At 34.2% G+C, this 20,403-nt stretch overlaps 3 protein-coding genes across 7 annotated transcripts; 1 reads left to right on the plus strand and 2 right to left on the minus strand.

Moving 5' to 3' along the window:
• Positions 1–642: 642 nt before the first annotated feature.
• Positions 643–5,287, plus strand: LOC123204430 (transcription factor EGL1-like). Of its 2 annotated transcripts, XM_044621079.1 has the most exons (8): positions 643–1,604; positions 2,095–2,349; positions 2,441–2,537; positions 2,687–2,701; positions 3,381–3,437; positions 3,543–4,403; positions 4,482–4,925; positions 5,026–5,287. In XM_044621079.1, the coding sequence occupies exons 1-8, from the start codon at positions 1,495–1,497 to the stop codon at positions 5,095–5,097; spliced, it is 1,911 nt and encodes a 636-aa protein (XP_044477014.1). In that variant the 5' UTR covers positions 643–1,494; the 3' UTR covers positions 5,098–5,287. The 2 variants fall into 2 exon arrangements, with proteins under 2 accessions (XP_044477014.1, XP_044477012.1); XM_044621077.1 differs by having other exon boundaries at positions 3,381–4,403.
• On the minus strand, positions 4,516–11,957 carry LOC123204431 (GMP synthase [glutamine-hydrolyzing]). 4 transcript variants are annotated; one of them, XR_006499547.1, is made up of 7 exons: positions 11,328–11,957; positions 10,564–10,814; positions 10,077–10,452; positions 9,837–9,968; positions 9,564–9,739; positions 8,879–9,187; positions 4,516–4,626 (listed from the first exon to the last, which is right to left on the minus strand). XR_006499547.1 is itself a non-coding variant. In XM_044621080.1 (6 exons), exons 1-6 carry the CDS (start codon positions 11,859–11,861, stop codon positions 9,064–9,066), a joined length of 1,593 nt encoding a protein of 530 aa, XP_044477015.1. In that variant the 5' UTR covers positions 11,862–11,957; the 3' UTR covers positions 8,757–9,063. The 4 variants fall into 4 exon arrangements, 1 of the variants encoding a protein (XP_044477015.1); XR_006499548.1 differs by lacking the exon at positions 4,516–4,626 and adding an exon at positions 7,442–8,145; XR_006499549.1 differs by lacking the exon at positions 4,516–4,626 and adding an exon at positions 8,323–8,498.
• Positions 11,958–13,076: 1,119 nt separating this feature from the next.
• LOC123204114 lies at positions 13,077–17,883 on the minus strand. Its single transcript, XM_044620673.1, has 6 exons — positions 17,460–17,883; positions 17,177–17,349; positions 14,740–16,146; positions 14,504–14,661; positions 14,195–14,375; positions 13,077–14,117 (listed from the first exon to the last, which is right to left on the minus strand). The coding sequence occupies exons 1-6, from the start codon at positions 17,480–17,482 to the stop codon at positions 13,534–13,536; spliced, it is 2,526 nt and encodes an 841-aa protein (XP_044476608.1). The 5' UTR covers positions 17,483–17,883; the 3' UTR covers positions 13,077–13,533.
• Between the last annotated feature and the right edge of the window lie 2,520 nt (positions 17,884–20,403).

Raw genomic sequence — 20,403 nt, forward strand, 5'->3', positions numbered from 1 at the left:
TTTTTCGATATGAAAACCAATAAAAATCAGGTTGAAATGGTCAAATTTGTCATGCAATTGCATAAATCATCACATTGCAAATCTGATAATTTTAATTGGATTTTTGATGGTTTTCGCATCAAGAAACCACTAGAGAGAGATGACATGTCGTTTATAAGATTGACGATGTATCAAAGTAAATCATTGAGAAAAATGATCATTAAAAAGAGAGAATAAATTTTTAGAAGTATAAGTGTAATATTTTGAATTTTTAGAGGGATAATATTGATTTTAAAATATAAAAACTCTTGAAACCCTAGATGGTAAGAGTGAAAAATGAACTTTTTAAAATTAAATTAGAAAAAAAATTATTGGTTTTCAAAAGGAAGATAAGAAATGAGGATTAATTATTTTTTCTTTAAATAAAATTTTAAAATAATTATTTTACCTGTGATATTATCTATAAAATTTAATAGGCGGGTAAGTGTTTAGCTTTTTAAAAATTACTGGATAGAAACTGAGAGAAAACTAAACTTTGGGGAAAGAGGAACATGTCCCTAGGCCTTTCTTTTTTTCACTGTTGAAGACATAATAATTATTATTTTTGTTTTTTGTATGTTATTTCTCACCAAATCCCACCATTATCAACCATACAGGACGACCTTCTCTGCTTCTCACTGCTTAAATAATCTTGTGACCCGCTGTTCTTTTACCACATCTCTGCTCCCTGTGTCTCTCTCTCTCTGTCTCTCTTGTAGCTTCGGATCAAAACAAGCGAATCTTTCTCCCCATGTCTCTGTCCTTTCTTTGGTAGCTGAAAAAAAATATAATAGTAACATGAAGAAAGTGAAAAACTTTCATTCGTACATACATGAATGTATATCATTCTTGATTAAGTTTTAAGCTCTATTTCTCTTTTAAAGTAGCTTTGCTTTGAGGTGTGTTTTCTTTGAATTCAACTGATTTTGATAGTTTTAATTTTTACGGGTGAAAAAAATTATTGTACCCACTTCACAGATAGTGGTGTTTCAGTACTGAGTTCAGCTTTGGAGGACCAATTGTTTCTGTTTTTATGGTCAGAGAAAGCTCAGATTTTTATCAGGGTCCCCGAATTTGTTTTCTTAGTGTTTTTTTTCTTCCTTTTTTGTGTTTGCCAATACAATAAGCACTTTGTGCCAAAGTTTCAAGCTTTTTCGCCCATTCTTGAGATTGAAACTAAAATATTATTTCTTCTTTTTCTTCATCAAAGTGAGTGATTCCAAGTCTGTACTCAACTGGAAAAATATTAATTACTACAAGTCCACCCACAGTTAATTACTATATCAAGTTCTGTATGCATCTATAATGATCAGTTTCTTATCTATATCTTTCAAGCTTCAAAAGTACTTAGTGGGGTTCCACTTCATGTTTTCTAGTAACAGTAAATATGTTGCTACTTGAGCAAGAATTCATTTGAAGCTGATCCATTGGTGGGTTTTTTATATCACTTTTGAGCTTTTTTTTTTTGGATTGAAAATGGATTCTGCGGGGGTTCCTGAGAATCTGAAGAAACAGCTTGCTCTTGCGGTGAGAAGTATTCAGTGGAGCTATGCAATCTTCTGGTCCATTTCAGCTTCACAGCCTGGGTAGTGAAAATTCCAATTCTTGCGTTATCTTTTTCCTTGATTTCTAAAAGGACAAAATAAAAAATCACTCTGTTATGAAGTCCACAGATTTTTATTCATTTATTTTTTACTTCTGGTCCTGGCTGGCTTACAAATTTCTCTACTGGGTCTGCTTAAGATTTTGGTTCTTTGATGTAGAATGGGCAATGTGTACTTCTGAATTTAGGTATATTTTGCATGGAGAGCAGAAAAGAGGACCTTTTAGTCATATATTTTCTCTCTCTCTTCTTCTCTTTATTGATCTTCATGTTAGCTTCAGAGTCAAATTAATCTCCTCTAGCTCTACATAGTTTGTCATAGTTTAGAAAATTTTTCAGTAGGAACTGATTTTAATGGTTGAACAGCTGAATTTGCTTTATTGATTACAGTTAAAGCTTCATGGACTTTGTATCCCAATCTTTTGCTGTTCAAATTTTTTGTCTTCTAATGGATTGCAATGTGAATGTTTTAGGGTCTTGGAATGGCGTAATGGTTACTACAATGGTGATATTAAGACCAGAAAAACAATTCAAGCAGTTGAACTCAATGCTGACCAATTGGGTTTGCAAAGGACTGAGCAATTGAGAGAATTATATGAATCCCTCTCTGCTGGTGAGAGCAGTCCACATGCTAGAAGACCATCAGCAGCATTATCCCCAGAAGATCTCACTGATACTGAGTGGTACTTTTTGGTCTGCATGTCATTTGTATTCAACATTGGTGAAGGGTAATTGCCTTTACATCTCCATAATTAACCATCAAATTGCTTACAGATTATCTTTATCTGTCCTTAAACTTCCCCCTTGCATTGTTATTAGGTTGCCAGGAAGGGCATTGGTTAATGGTCAACCTATCTGGCTATGCAATGCTCATTATGCAGATAGCAAAGTGTTCAGTCGTTCTCTTCTAGCAAAGGCAAGATGCTGTTTTCTGGTTCAAATTTGATATTTCCACCTAATGTATCAGTTGATGATATGCTCTTAATTGTGGAAGAAACTAAACAGCTTATCTCTGTATGTTTTTGTTTCATGTTTGGACTTTGTTCCAACTGGCTGCTCCCTCAGAGTGCATCTATTCAGGTACAATTATTGATTGCCCCTGCATTTTTTTCAATACAATAAAACTATGTATACAAATAACGTGCATAATTTTGCACATAAATAATGACATGTCACTATGTGATTAAGTGTTGTTTTATCTCTAATTTAAAATTACCTAATCATATGGTAACATATTATTGTTCGTACATAAAGTTGTACATATTATTTGTGTACGTAAAACTACTCTTTTCAATATTGTAGTCATTCATCACCTGGTCTAATAGTTTGATTCACTTTCTTATATTGTCCATTTTAAATATTTAATTTGTCACGCGTCTTGACAATTTAAAAACTTATAAGCTATTTAATCAATTTTCTCTTATCATTCCCAAGTGATATGAGATGTTTATATGTACTTAACATTTCTCTCGTGCTTTATCGATGTGAGATTTGTCTAAGGTGTTACAATAAGCAGTCACCTGAGTTTTATTGCAAATCTATACTCGTAACTGCACCTTGGCAACATACCATAGAGATTAAAGGGGGTTCAGATGTTCATCCGATCCAAATTGATATATTTTCTGCTCATACTCTTGTTATAGCCAAATCTAAAGACATTTGAATAAGAAATGAAAACATGGTAAACTTCATATCATATATGTTATTGTGCAATGAGGAGCCATGTGAAGTTACATTGTCTCCTGTTTTTGACTTTCAGACAGTTGTATGCTTTCCATATTTGCAAGGTGTGGTTGAGCTGGGTGTAACTGACTTGGTAACTTTTCTATCAGAATTCTGTTTCTCTGTAATCATTCTGAATTTTTCTCTTAGTAAAATTTTGCTGCAATTTTGTCATCTTGCTCTTTTATGTTTTCTCCAGGTTTTGGAGGACCCTGGTTTCATTCAGCACATTCAAACTTCATTCTTGGAGATTCCATATCCCATAGTTTCCTGTAAGTCTAGCGGTGCTGGTGGGAATGTGAGAAATGATAACAATTTTGCTTGTGCAGCAGTCAATCCGCAGAGACTTCAAAGCAAAATGGTTCCGGTTGTAGGATGTGAAGTGTTAGAAATGGCTTCTCCCAGCGGTTCAAATGGTTGTGAGCCACCCAACCAACCAGCAGAAGATTCGTTAATGGCTGAAGGCGTAAATTGGGTGGCTTCGCAAGTACAAAGCTGGCAGTTCTTAGATGACGAGTTCAGTAACTGCGTCCACCATTCGGTGAACTCTAGTGACTGTGTATCTCAAACATTTGTGGATCCAGGAAAAGTTGTCTCCACTTCCATAAATGGCAACGCAATCGACCAGGCTATGCAAGAAGTTAAAGAATGCCCTCACGCTAAACTTACTTCATTGGATCCTGGAAGCAAAGATCTACATTACCAAACTGTTCTTTCAGCCCTTCTAAAGACCTCCCATCAGTTAATTTTGGGGCCACAATTTCACAACTGCAATCATGAATCCAGCTTTGTTAGTTGGAAGAAGGGTGGACTGATGAATGGTTTGATTCAAAGAGATTCAGTCCCCCAAAAATTATTGAAGAAGATTTTGTTTGAAGTTCCTCGAATGAATCACAATAGATCAGTTGAATCCCCAGAAGATACCGGCACCAAAGACAGTCTTTGGAGACCAGAAGCCGATGAAATCGCTTCAAGCCATGCATTGTCAGAGAAGTCGCGAAGAGATAAGCTAAATGAAAGATTCATTATTCTCAAATCCATTGTCCCTTCTTTCCAAAAGGTAGTTAAAACCTGATAAATTACAGTCATTAGTCATCAGACATTCATGATTTCATTGAATTTGTGCTTGTCTGTGCAGTCTGACAAAATATCTATACTAGATGACACAATAGAATACCTGCAAGAGCTTGAAAGAAAGGTCGAAGAACTCGAATCCCGCAGAGAAGCACCAGAGTTAGAGGCAAGAACAAATGTAAAGTCCCAGCATTCAGCTGAGAGGACATCTGATAATTATGGCAACAACAATATCAGTAACAGAAAGAAGCTGCAGGTAAACAAGCGAAAGGCTTGCGACATTGATGAAATGGAGCCAGAGATGGAATATTCTGCCATAAAAGATAGTTCAACAGATGATATAACAGTCAGTATCAATGACAAGAATGTTCTAATTGAAATCAAGTGTCCTTGGAGGGAGGGAGTCTTGCTTGAGATCTTGGATGCTTTAAGCAGTCTTCATTTAGATTCACATTCTGTTAAATCATCCACCATTGAAGGAACTCTGTCACTCACAATTCAATCTAAGGTATGGATTACATCTTTTAAAGCTGTTTTCACAGAAGATGATTAGCTACAAAAGACCAACCTCTGATTCATGTAAATTTATATTTGTGTGTGCATTGCAGTACAAGGGATCAACAGTGGCATCAATGGGGATGATAAAAAGATCACTTCAAAGAGTGGCATGGAAATGCTGAATCTTGTCTTCTGCTCACTGCTGTAGAATTTGTCTAATCCTGCAATGCAGCTTTCATCATTTTATTCTATAGTGTAACAAGGAAAGGTTATGTGGATCATAGAGGTTTACAAACACATTCCTGGGGATTTTCCTTGGGCATATTTGAGTAATTACGGGTTAAATAAAATGGAAAAAAATATAGTACAAGATACGAGGGATATACCTCAAGTAAATGTCAAAATAAAAAAAAAAAAGCAAAAAAACTCAAAACCAAAGGTAAAAGAAGCACATAGACTCCAAAAAAAAAAAAAAAAAAATAGGCAAATGCCAAACAGCATGAAGCTAAAGTGAGATCTGTAAACTTTGACTCTAAATCCAAACTTTAGACTGAACTAAATTACAAATATATGTAACAATATCATGTCAGGAATTGCATTATTGATAGAATACGCAATTATTCTGCTCATTCATAGAAAGTAAATTGTAATATATTATAGCTAGAAATGAACATGAAAGAATGTGCATGAAGTTTCTCTTACACTAAATATGCAAAGATGCCTAGTGAACTTGGTTAAACTATAAGGGATGTTTGGTTTGAAGAATGTTTTATTATCAAAATTAAAAGATTATTTTAAAGATAGATTATTTCGATAATTGTTTAGTATAAATTAAATTATGTTTGATAAAATTTAATAAAAATAGATAGATATAAATAATTATCGTATGTAGTTAGAAGTAATAAAAAAATATTAATATATTATTTTATTTAAATGTCTTTAAGTATAATTATTCTAATATTTTTTATATTATTTATTATATAAATTGAAAACAAAATTATTTTTGCCCTAAAAAAATTAATAAATAAGCATATAATTATAATAAAATTAAGATTAATGGGTAATCTTTTAATACTTAAGGTAAAAGTGGTAATTAGATTACCTATTATATTATCTACCACATTATCACTGAAAATAAAATATTACGAGAATATTTTATTATTTATAAATCAAACAAAATAATATAAATAATAAAAAAATAAATTACTAAAGTAATTTTTATAAAATCTCATCCAAATGGCCGTAAGAGTCTTAATTTTGACCTTCCCTCAACAAAAGAAGTGAAAATGTAGTCAAAGAGGAAATGCTTATAAATCTTCATAGTCGATCCACACAAAATACATTCAAAACATGCAATAACACCATGAGCTTGAAGACAATTCATTGAACAAAAATGGATTAAGAAAGTAAGTTAGAGAATGAACGAGTGGCACAAAATATGTCTCGAAAACTTAAATCACATAAATATAATTCATATGCCTCTGGCCATAACACATTTTGTATAGTGTCAATCGAGAATACCCTAAACTTAAAATCACCTAATTTTCTTTAAAAATAAAAAAAATCAAAGTGTATACTCATTCAACAACTCCAATGTTATCCATCATGCAAGTCAAAGGTGAAATAACAAACCTAGAGGCCATGCCACAAGTTGGTGGCAGCCATGGTGTCTTGAACATGGCAACTCTCAATATAATAAGAAAGAAATTGAAAATGGTTTAATTTATACAAGTTAATAACAAATTCCCAGAAAGAAATCTGCATTGAAATGTGCTAGGTTGTTTTGCTGACAACAAAATCAGGAAAAAGTATACTGCGTACCAGACACTACCATTGAGATTTGAGAGGTGATATCATGTGAACCCTAAATTTTATGTGACACGGTGAGGATTTGCAGCATGTGCCAAAACTACTTGTTGATAATATAAATAATATGGATTAAACTATACTCTCGGTCACCGTGTAATGTTAGGCATCCCACTCAAATTCTATTTAAAATAGGGTGATATTTTACATATAAATAATAAATATAAACATAGTGATATATTTTCATATGATTAAATAATTTTAAATAAAATATAAAATAATATTTAATTATATAATATAAACAGTAAGAATTCATTAAATAATCATTGAGTAAAATATTCTATCTATCCATCCAACTGTTTGCTTTGAAAGTGGGTTTCATTTTTGTCATCCAAATGAAGGATCTTTTTGTAGTCTTGTAAGTAAATAATGAAGATTTGGCAGTTGGTCACCTTTCATTCGGAGAATCTGATTTTACAAGTTAAAGCCTATTCACAATCTTAATGAATCATTAAGAATTGAAATTCTGCATACACTTTTTGTCGTACCTTTGGTTTCTCATAAGTACAGCAATTCAATTGCTTGACATTTTTTGCCCATTATCTTAGAAAACACCACAGGAAATGGATATGAAATGGGTGTGGAATTAATGGAGTAAAATATGAAGTGATAAGACACCATTTGTCAAAGCAATGAAGTAGATAGAGACAAGAAAACAAATGAAAAGATAACAAAAAGGCAGATGGATTCATCCACTAAATAAGATTTATACAACTCAGACAATAAGCAAAAAGGTTGAACTTCAACTCTACTGTATATTTGTCACCATCACTTACAAACAAAATATGTGTTTATGCTTTCGTATTCATTACTTCTCATTTATTTTAATGTGTTTACTCTATTATTAACAAGGGACAAATTTTGTTTGCTCATCAATCACATCTTGACCTTAGAAAATGGGTACTTAAATTAACAATCCCACTAGTGTCCTCCTTTCAATACTCCAGCTAATGGAAGTCTTTTCACAAGGAAAGATCCCAACTCATTCTTTTATTATTATGGCCTTCGTGCCCGGGGACTTATTGATACTGCAGGTCTTACCCCAGAGCAGGCTCTCTATATGATGTCAGGGAAAACTTTCTTAAGGGACTAACTACTTTCAAGGCTTCTTTAAGAGGCGGAGGGGAACCTAAATAAAGATTAATTTGAACTTGAATGGAATTTAGATTGGCAAAATCAAATCCAAAATGGTAAGCTTGAGTTAACTGTCCAACTTGAATGGTAAACAGTGACATTAAAGAGGTCAATGAGTCACTAGAGAAAGAAAAAAAGAATTGTCTGAAAATAAGAGCTCGGATGAAAAATTCGAGAAGAAGAGCTCCAATGAAGAATTGTTGAGAAGAAGATCTCCGATGAAAAGTCATCTGCAAACCCAAAAACTCAAGTCGAGTTAGAGCTTAAGTTCAAGTTCAACCCATTCAAACTAAATATGGATTCAAGCACCTGTGGCACAGTTCGAATCCACCCTTAATCTATTTTTTCTCTCCTATTCTCATTTAATATTCCATTGGAAATGAAAACACTTAGATTCATAAGTACAGTTGTTGACATTTGCTATTTTATTCCTGCAAAATTTTTTAGTGTACATACAATTCTCTCGATTTTACCTTCCTCCTTATTCTCTCTAAACTTGAGATAATCTAAGCAAACAAAGTCCTTCTATATTCTGGAAGATCCTTCCCCAAGCTTTCTTCTGGTGCGAAGATCACCCTTTCATCTTCAAAGCACCAGAAGAACTTACTAAGTAAACAAATTAGAACCGCTTAAGTAGTAACAACAACTACGATAGTATCACAACACAGAAGCCGTTGAACCCACAATCTCAAGCAGAATCAAGAGACACAAGATTGCTTAAGCAAGAATGAAACATTACTCAGTTCTAGCTAAAACAAAATTTGATGGTCAGGTCACATTCAAATCAGCTAAACAATTCTCACTAGGCTTGAAAAAATAGAAACACATTTTTCACATAATATAGCAAAAAACTTAAAGAAATACCATAAATTAAAATCCAATGTGATTGAAGTATAGTATATATGAGCTAACATTAAATTTCCATCCGTACATTTAAGCTAATGGCTCATCAATTTGTATTACCTTTTGATAAGGAGGCAATATCAAGACAGGCACAGACATCGAGCATCATGAAATCCTGCTTGATTCCAATTCCTTCTTGCCAACTTACTGTTATATCTGCAGAAAGAAGGTAAATGCATCACCTTACTTCTATAGACCATAAAGTCTGCTACTTCCCATTAATCAATAAGGCCACCAACATATAATCATTCCCACTCAATTGTAGACGGAGGCTTTGATGTGATGTCTTGAACAACTCGGTTTACACCCCGAACATTGTTACAAATTTTTCTTGCTACATCATCTAGAAATTTGTGTTCAAAATAATACCTGGAATGAGAAAATAAGACATATGAGGGATACTAAGTTTCATTTAGCCTAAAAGCAAATTGCTTACACTCATTCAACTAGGTAATAAATTCGTCCAAACAAACCATTCCAATGGAGCATATAAATTTTTTTAGAAGCCTGACTAAGTGCATGCAGACATGCTTATATGAATGGTGTGCTACCTAATAAGCACATTGAAAATAAATCATCAATATTGGCATAAATACAGTTGTCATTAATTTTTAAATCGTCTAAAGCTCCTGACTAAATTCCAAGAGTTCTGCCACTATGTTCATCTTTCAACAGTAGAAAAAACTATTTTAAACATTTCACATGCCCAAATTTCACTAAACACGGAAAACAAATGAAGGCATACCAATCTGCTGTCATTCCATCTTGGCTTGTAACAGCTCTAAGGGCAACAACATGCGAATGTGTTCTTTGATCACCTTGAACTCCAACTGATCTAACGGGCAAAAACACTGCAAAAGCTTGCCAAATTGAATCATAAAGCCCAGCATCCTTGATTGATTGAATGAATATTTCATCCACCTAAAACAAAAAAAGGAAAAGACATCATGTAAACTGTTGTTGAAAGAGTGATGAAAGATACAATATGATTCCATATCAATGCATAAACAACATATACCAGGCGGAGGATATCTAATGCATTGCCATCAGTAACATCACCTAGAACTCGTACTGCAAGGCCAGGCCCAGGGAATGGGTGACGCTTTAAAAAAGGTTCAGGAACATTTAAGATTTTCCCAAGTTGGCGAACCTTAATACATGAGTGAGAAAATTGTATCAGAAAACTACGAGAACAAAAAAAAAAGAATATATTCTCCGCAAGTATGTTGTGGAAAAGTAGGAAAATTAAGAGCAAAACCTCATCTTTAAATAAAAGCTTAAGTGGTTCAATGAGCTTCAACTTCATGTCCTTAGGTAGGCCCCCAACATTATGATGACTTTTGATTGTGTGAGAATGAGTTCTTCCAGTACCAGGTGGCGGGCATGATTCAATTACATCTGGATACAAGGTTCCCTGGACCAAATAAGCAGGTTTCTTTCCTAGTTTCTGTTCCAACTCAAGGGCAAAAGCATCAAAGATGCAGATAAATTCCTTTCCAATTATCTTCCTTTTCATCTCAGGATCTACCACACCTTTTAGCTTACTAAGAAACTGATCTGTCGCATCGACACAAGTTACCAGTAGATGTAGATCCTTTTCAAAGGTTTCCATAACACGTTCTCTCTCTTTGTACCTACAGAAAAATAAAAATAGTTGGCAAATCTTACGAGGGAGAAACTGAAAGTTAAATTTTTGGCTGGTTTTTATCAACCTCAGCCCAAGAAATATCAACTCATTCACTCACCTTAACAAACCATTGTCAACAAAAACACAGTGAAGCCTATCCCCAATTGCCTTATGAACAAGAGTAGCAGCAACAGTAGAATCTACACCCCCAGATAGAGCACAAATTACATGTTCTTCAGGCCCCACCTTTTCGTTAATTATTCTAATTTCCTCATCCAATACATTTTCCATCTTCCAGCCAGCACTAACTCCACAGACATCAAATAGAAAATAACGTAGTGTTTCCATCCCTTCAGGTGAGTGTGTCACCTACATAAAATTTAAAAATCAAATTATTCAACATAGACCTTTACATGCCCATACAAACTTCTTTCTAATAATTCCATGATCGCACTGCATTCACAAGTTACATGCTTCAATAAGAGCAAAAGATCCTTCCTAGACTCATTTCACAATGAGCTTAACTGATACTACACATCCATGGTTCAGAGGCAAAATAATTCTACTCCAACATATGGTTCCAACTATACACACTATAATCTTACATAAGCAATAACATACATCAATTTTTTCACAGTTGGTTATGCAAAACTTAAACTACACTAACACAATACTGAGTTTAATACCAATAAAACTACCAGCAATATAGCTAGAGTTCCGTTTCAAAAAAAAATTCTGCTTCAGAACAGCATTCAAGCAGACATTGAAAAAAAATTCACCTCCATTAACACAAAAAGAATAAAGAAATATCCCATCAATCGAAACAATTAAATAAAGCAAAACCAAATTCAATAATCAAAACAGGGAAGCAAAGCCAAATACCTCCGGATGATATTGAAGCCCAAAAAGCCTCTTCTCTCTATTCTCAACAGCAGCAATAGCACCCTGCTGGCTCCTAGCCACAACCTCAAACCCATCAGGCAACGAAGCCGCCTCATCTCCGTGACTCATCCAAACGACCTGCTGTTCACCCACCTTCTTATTCCCAAATATTCCCAAACGACCCTCCACCACAATATCCATCCTCCCATACTCCTGTTTCTCCCCAACCCTGACAACACCCCCAAGTTTCTGTACCATCAACTGGAGCCCGTAACAGACACCGAGCACGTAGATACCATTGGACTGCGCCCACTCGAGGAAGCCTGCGGGAAAAGAGGGCGATTCGGGGGCGTGGACTGAGTGGGGCCCCCCGGATAAAATAACAACACGTGGATTGTGCGAAGCAATGGTTTCGAGAGAAGAAGTGCCGGAGATGCATAGAGAAAAGACGGAGAGAGAACGAATTCGCCTCGTTATAAGGTGGGTGTATTGAGAACCGAAGTCGAGAATCAAAACCAGCTCCGTTTTCTCCATTTTCTTTGGTGGGTTGTACGTACTATGTAGGTGTAGTGACAGGGTTTTTCTTAATTGTTTGTGGGTTGTGGCTATGGAGGGCTTTGGGTGGATTAGGGTTTTATAATTATTATAATTGCTTGGCGGGAACGCGTGGGATAAGCCAACTACCAAGTAGGGCTCAATAGAAGAAGACAATGTGCGAACCGCAAAGCCCAGGTCAATTTCAGATCAGCTCATGTTGAAGCCCAAATTGGCTCAGGATTGGAATGCAATGCTACAACTAGGGTGCTTCAATGTAAATTCGAGATCATATCAAACAAGTTAAAGTTTGAGTTAAGTATTGATTTTATTTTCATAAATTAAGTCAAATTCAAACTGATTTAAATCATTTTTAAAGTTAAATTATTTATTAACTAAGTTCAAGTCTCTACTCATCGATATCAAGTTGGTATCAAAATAGTTTTTTTTGGATTTGAGTTAATTTTAAAATAGTCTTTGTTTAAGCTCAGCAAGGTTTAGGGTTTCAAATAAACTTATGCTGAAACTCAAATTGGCTCAGAATTTGAATGCAATGATACAACTAGATTGATTAAATTATAGTTATTCAAACTTAAATTTGAGTTTGAATCAAATTAGTTGAATTCAAACCAATAAATGAGTTTATTTTTAAAATAAGTCGAGTTTGAACTTATCCAAACATTCAACTTCAAATTGAACCTAGAATTATATTATTTTTGGAGTTGAGTTCAAACTCAACTCATGAATCTTAAACTAATATTAAGTTAACTCTTTTTTATTCAAATCAATCTCAAACAAGATCTTATTCGGGTTTGGTTTATAACAAATATAGTCCTAATAACTCTACAAGTCCAAAATGAAAGTAGAATACAACTATATACAAAATTTATCATCCATGCAATGTGAACAAAACTATATTTAAGTGAAGCCGCAAATAGTTGCAGACTATAAAATAAAATCCTAAGCTAGGAAAACTTATCCAGCATCAAGGTGCCTGAAAACTCATATAAACTCCACCAATATGTGAATATGTGAATACTTTCAAAGGTTTCTAAGATTATGATCATTATGATAATTACTTCATGTTAAAATTTGTTTTATCGATCAACCCTTTGTTCACATCGGATTACATTGTGATGATTCTTTACAGAAATAGAGAACTGGCGCATTGTAAACCAGGTGATAAATCATGGACATCAATTGACAGAAGTGGTATCAGTGGCAAGAATATGGATTTTACTTGCAAAAAGTGCAGTCTTTTGTTATACATGTAGAGGTAAAGTGATGGCTTGTAATATCAGAAGTAATGTGGAAGCAAAGCTTGCACAACTATCCTTCAATGTTCTTCCAGAGCTCGCTAACATGTTCTTCCACTTCTATCTGGTAGAATCAGCTGGAGATTTGCCAGCTGTTCCATTTCGAAGATAATATTTGGAAGAACCATATAACATCTACAATTGATGGGTGGTGTAATTTATTTTAACTACACGAACCTCTAGCTGCAAATACTTTTTGATGAACCATGAGCAGCCTCCTTTAACTCATAGACAGAGATAGGCTGCTGCATTTCAAGTATAAGGAAACCTGTGTTACCCCATACAAGTTGGCTCTTTTTAAATCACAGAACTCTGTGCAAGTTAGATGAAAAGCTCATAGAGCAAAATGTAAGGCTTCAAATGCTCAGCTGGATTGCAGTTTCCATTGTCAGTTCTTCTAACAGACTTTCTACCATTTCATTAACCGTATCTTCAGCCTCAATTTGAATATTCATCCATATTGCAGGTCTTGCCAAGTCCTTTTCAAAAAGTTGATCCAATGTTGGAGAAGACTGCTGCCTGAGGAGGTTCCAGTCGACACGTTTCATCATCTCATAAACCATATCTTTTGCTGGTTGGATTTTTTCAGCAAATGATAGCCGGGGGGAGCAACAGAAATAACTGTGGCATAACTCTTCAAGGACTTCATTAATGTAGTCAAAGAGAAGCATACGATGACCACATGATTGGTTGGGCAATACCTCCACTTGATCAAACAATGAAGATTCAAGAAGTTGATCTGATGAATGGCACATTAGTAAAAGTTTATCCCAATTTAAATGAGAAGCTTCCAACACTGCCCTCATATACTTGCACAAGGGTTCATGGTCATTCATCACATTGCTTGAGTGTTTATTCAGATCCACAGGAGACATCACGGCGGCAGCAGAACATTGATCTTTGTAATTAATATGTCTTGGCTCAACTGCTAGCTCAGCAGCTGTTCAATTGAGCAAACTCAGCTGAATATTTGAATGAAAAAAGTACTAATTAAAGAGTTCTGACCTGAAAACCTACCTGTTTGAGATATGATGCTTGGAGGGCTAGTGATATCTTCAACAAATTTCTCAATAACAGATACTGGACTTCGAAGCTCTGCTTCATCTTTCGTAGCAGCAGAATTTTCTGAACTCTTAGTGCTCAAGGGACTTGAACTAAAAACATCTTCCGGAGATGTTGACATACAACTGTCTGCAGGCTGAAAATTGTCCAAATTGGTTCAAAATAAAGGAAGTAAAACAAAAGGCATTAACAAGAGTTGATGTATTGATGCACTCCTAAATAACTTGATAGATAATTATTAAAGAACAGACAAACAAAATGTACCAATTTTGAGCACCGCAGACTGCTTGCTTCAACTGTGTCAGCTATAACGGCATTCTGATTTGCACTAGTATGATTTGGCTCATTTGGTTCTAAGGCTCCCAAAGAACTAATTTCTCTTGCTCTTATAGTATTATATGTTTCTACAACCTTCATAGAACCTGCAAATTTTGATGAACTTCTTAGGCAAGATAGCATACATGAGCACAATAAATATTATAATATTGATGAAAATTTACCTATAGTACTCAAAGTGTATCCTACAGAAGATACATTTTCATGAAATTTGATATCAGCTAAATGATTTTGAGAGTGATTAGACTTTGTATCACAGGCTTGTGATTGGTTGGTGAGCCTCTTGTTATCAGCCTTTGATTCAACCCTCGCGATCTGCTTGAGTGAACTTAAGTGGCTGTTTTTATTTTCTCCCTGAAGCATCTTTCTCTTCTCAGTGACCATTTGGTAATTGCTAAAAGGAGGATATCTCATTTGTGCAGCAATAGAGCCAGGTTCCAAATGTCTTGCAGGACTCAGTGCAGAGAAGTACTCAGGCAAAGAAATAATCCTCTCCAGGGTTCTTGGCAACTGTTTTCTTAAAAGAACCTCATTTCTGTTCCTTAAAACCTCAGGGACATGTTTCCTAGACTCCATACGTATATTCAATTCGGTTTGTTTAGGATGCCTGACAATAAACAAATTTGAGCTTTCATGGCTAGGTCCCACTTTGTCACTCTCTTTGCTGTCAACAGAACCAAGATAGATTTTATGGGGTGAGTTGCTTCTTATAATCCCCAAATTATTTTCTTTATTGCCATCTCCCGAACTCTGATTGTCCCTAGATGATTTATGTGATGTAACAGTTGACAACAAGGGTTTCTCTTTCCTGCTTAACCCAATTGCATGTCTCAACTTCTTTTTCATATGTTCAAAGGTAAAATATGCAGGTTTACCACTCTGTGCTCTATGTCCCAAGCTATAAAGCGACCCTGGAGAAGAGAAATCTCTTATTTCACCTGCACTGTTTTGCATGTTTGTTGAGCCAGAGCTGCCAGACTTCAGAAGTAAACTTCTATTAGAAGGTAGAGGATCAACACTTCCGTTAGAAGGGTATCTATCACAAGTTTCTGACAATTTAGTCTCCTGATCTTTCACCTGAGAATCACGCAAATCTTGGATATGTTTCACTAGCAGAGAATCGGGATCATGTAGCAGCTTTATAAACAATTCCTTATTGGAATTCAATATCTCCAATGCATCCAAGAAATGCCTAGACTGGTTGCTTGCCCAATCGCTGCCATGGGACTTTCCTTTGATGATCTTCTGATTTATAAATGCTTGAGCTGCCTCACTCATCTGAACTTGCAAATTGATCTCACTAAGCTGGTTATTCTTCTGAGAACTGCCTCTTCTACTGCTAACTTTTCCCCTTTTAGGAGGCACAAGATTGCAGGATGTTTCAGTCAATTCTGCTCCATCAAACCTTTCTGAAGATGTGCCCACTGAATTTTCACAAGAAGGTTGTGTATGTACCACAGTTGAGATGTCCTTGCAACCATGCTTCTGAAAAGTCTTGTTTGCCTTTCTTCTATGATTCTTTGCTAAGCCATTCTTTCCACTGGTAGCCATCTCTCCTTTCCTTCTTAAATCTGCCTTTCCAAAATCTTTTGTCAGAATTGTTTTCAGAATTAAATCCATCAATAAAGCAAGTAGTCAGGCAAGAAAAAGAAAGAATACATATAATTTATCTTGATTCACCGAAAATTGAGCTACCTATAAAAAGTCAATATTATTCAATAATTTTTCAACTCTCGTAACATACACACACACACACACACACACACGAGGATTATCATCTCTAAATAAAAATGACAATTTCGATCCGAATTTAGGACCTTTGATCTTTCTCAACCTTAATAGGAATGAGATTCCCTAATAGAAACGGGAAAGAGAATAAAAAATATCTCCGCCTCTGTCCTGCCCCTGTCCCAGTCCGTATCTCTATCACTGCCCCTTTATATTAATATATTTACTTTAAACACTAACATATCCTAATAGTTTTAGATTATTTTTGTTATGATCAATATATGATATTTATAATATTTAAAATAGTGGGTTGGTGTTAATTTTAGTTAATTTTGTTATTTAATGTATTTTATTGTGTTTAGAGAGTACAGGTAGAAGATTTTTTTTCATGAGGATAAGAATGAAAAAAGAATTTTTTTGCAGGAAAAGGACAAAAAATCCTCATTATCCCCATAACAGGGATAGAGATTAATATCTCATGTGAGAACGAAGATAGGACAGAGATTGAAATCCCCTCCTCACCTTTCCCCGTTGTTATTCCTATCTCTAAACTGAAACTAAGCCTCTGATTGCTAAATCAAACTTATTTGCAATAAACTCAAACCGTATATAGCAGCCTACCCGTTATATGACAAGGAATGAGTAGTAGGTAGTTAAATACTGCTTACAGGCTTGGTGCTACCCCTGCACCACGCCCTGCCCACTAACTGGACAACAGGATTATGCGTTAACAGAATGCCTTATAAACGAAACGGTGGCCAATTCCTAAAGTTACAATTATCCACAAATAGGAGGAACCAGTCCCAATAACTCCTCTGTCAACAACACAAATAAAAGTTCTTACTATTCTCAAATCGTATTGACAATACTTACCCACAACATTTGTTGAATTGGATCTTCCTCGATTAGAAATAGGTTCCTTGTTGGTATGTCCTTGGCTAAAGTCACACAAACCAATCAAACACCATGCACAGCCAGATTTGTATTTCTCATAGATCAAAGGGCTCTTAGGCGAAAGCGTCTTCTCCATGCTTACGGCATCAAACCTGGAAAGGACAATAAAAAACTACACATCAAACCTAATTTTGCAGCAAACCATTACTCTTATCTCATGTCAAGCATTGAGAGAAATAATGAAAACAGAAAAAGTAGAAACCTTTTTACTTGAGCTGAGTTCATGATCTCCAGAAGACAAAACCCAGAACAAAAACAGTAGTCTTTGTCCTTTCTGTTCCCCACATAACAAATTCACTATGAACCTACTTCTTTTATCTTGTGTTTTCCTCTAAAACTTTGCCATTAAAGGTTAACAAAGCAAGAAAGTAAGAAGGACATTGACACGGACATGGCAATAAACGGAGCCAAAGCCAAACTTTCAAATGAAGCAAAACTTTGTCTTATTTTCTTCATCTTTTGATTTTCCCTCTCACTTTTCTGACTCAATTTTACGGTTACTTACTATTCGGGCAAGCTGTTGTTGTTGGTTTACGAAGATGCTTCAGTCAAAATCTTGAAACATTGTCGTTTCTCTGATCTTGGGAATGGTGTCTGTTGGGATTTTGTGGAAACGTTGCCGTCCTGAAAGATACATACGATAAGGTCATCAATTTTTTTTGTCAAATTATCATGTCATAAAACTTTATACGTGCTCCCGTGTGTGTCGTTTTACGTTGGGTAAATTTTTCAAATTGGGTGTGGCGACATGGACTAAGCAATATAAGATACATTTCAATTGAATGTAAATAAAAGTTAATTTGCATTTGATTTAAATTTATAAAGTTGAATTAGAATTTGTATGCAATATCATAAGAAAATTGTTAGTTGCATAAATAATGTCTGATATGATAAATACTTTTGTCGTAAGACAAAAGGTATTGTAAAAGGTTAGAATGACAACTTGACCTTAAAAATACGGTCTTGATTTAGTTATTATTCTAAACAGGAAGAGAACTTTTCTAATGTAAACAAAGATGGAGACAAAAACAATTTTTAACAAGTGATAATAGCTTATCTACAAGGATAGATAAATTTTTATTCTCATACTATATTCATCTGTATGTATATCTAAATTATAAATTACAAAAATATGTATTACACTTTTAATTATTTACTATAATATTATTACTATGATAACACTTAGGTTGAGGGGATAAGAAAGAGTCGAGAAAAGGGTGGGGAAAAGAAGAAAACTAATATTTATAGATAAGAGATGAGAATTTATGATAATTCATATAACAAGAATAGAACGAGTGTATTATTGGGATGTGCTCCAGCATGTGGGGATGAGGATAAGGATACTCATCCCCGTCCCTTCATTTCTCATTATCATCTTTAGTAAGAAGAGCAAATAAATCGAACTAGAGTTAAATTACCAAGTTAGAGCTCTAATTATGGTTTGACTCATTCAAGTAAACATAGATTTAAATTTGAATTAGTTCAACTTAAATCTACCTCTAGTCATCGTATTATTGTTTTTTTTTTGAAACTTTTAATTGTTAGACCTTATTTATACGGTTAGATTCGATCTAAAAGTTCAAACAATAACTAGCTCAATAATGACAAGTTAAACTCAATCTCATCTTAAAAGTAATTTAACTTTTGATTTAATCTGAAATTGTCTCAAACTTGATTCATTTTACAAAACAAATATAATCCTTAACTTGAATTAAGCTCGTTGAATCCAAACTCGAATTCAAGTTTGAAAATGAATGTGATATATTTAAACAAATCCTACATTAATAGTAAAACTCATAAGAACTATTCGATATATATATATGCATATTTTACATTGTTTAAGGATACTAATATAACAATAGTTAAATAACAAATAAACCCATCAAATTGTTAAGCTATATTTTGAGTTGTACATTCCAAAAACAAAATTATAATAAACAGTATGATGAATTTTGTATCTAAGTGGACAATATACTAGACAATTGGTTGAATTATCTGGACCAATAAAAATGAATTGTGTGTAGACACGTCAATTGAACTAGATCAAATAGAGGTCTGATACGAAATACGAAAAAAAACATGGCACAAAAAACCTGGCTCGACACTGTAGCATGTCGGGCTAGGCCCATGGGCCTATTAGGTTAGGTCTTAGGCTTTAATATTAACCTATGGGTCGGCCTGGCCTGACACTATTTAAATTTTTTTTTTTTCTTATTTTTGCTTTTGCCTTGTGTATCCTTTTGCCTTCTGCCGCAAGGCAGGAGCCTTGCTTCCCTCTGCCCTAGCAGAAGCCTTGCCCTTCATTTTTTTTTTTTAATAATTTTTAATTTATTTATTTATTTTTTTATATAAACCTATTTAATTTTTCTTCATTTTCACTCTCATTTACAAATCTTTCAATCTCAATTATTTCATTATATTTTCAATCTCATTTTCTTTCATCAATTCTTTTTCAGAAAATATTTGAATTCACAAATAATAATTTTTTGTATTTATAATTTTACTTTTATTTTAATTTTATCATTACAAATAGATCAAATATCAAATGAATTCAATTTATTTGAATATTATCATAGTATATATTTATTTATATTTTATAATTTATACAGTATGTAAATTAATTTATTTATACTATGTTACAATTTATAATATTTTTCATCATGTAATTACGGTATTCCTCTGTTATAAGTGAAAAATTATAAATAAAATATTTTGAGTACTGTCATCGGTTTTAATAATTAAAAAATAATTTGTGTTTAAAAATTTTAAATAATTTTTTTTTAATATTGATTAAACGGGTTGGGCCGACCCATTTAAAACTCCACCCGACCCATTTTATATGGGCCGGTCCTTGGGCTTTTATATATTAATGGACTGGCCCGATCCGAAAGCCCATTACCGTTTGAGCTTTGCCCGACCCATTAACCTGATCGATCAAGCCTGAGTCAATCTGACCAGGCCCATCGACACCTCTAATTGTGTGCAAAATCTGCTCAGTTACGACAAAATCCAGCCTCTCATTTAAGGTTTAAAGATGGAATTAAAAAAAAAAAAAGAGTTTTTTGAATTTTTTTTAAATTCAAAACTATTTTGCCAATATTAAAACGCACCGTTTAAGTATATTCGGCATGTGATTTTTTCACAAA

This window comes from Mangifera indica, chromosome 20, assembly GCF_011075055.1.
Source record: "Mangifera indica cultivar Alphonso chromosome 20, CATAS_Mindica_2.1, whole genome shotgun sequence".
In the NCBI taxonomy this organism is placed as follows: domain Eukaryota; kingdom Viridiplantae; phylum Streptophyta; class Magnoliopsida; order Sapindales; family Anacardiaceae; genus Mangifera; species Mangifera indica.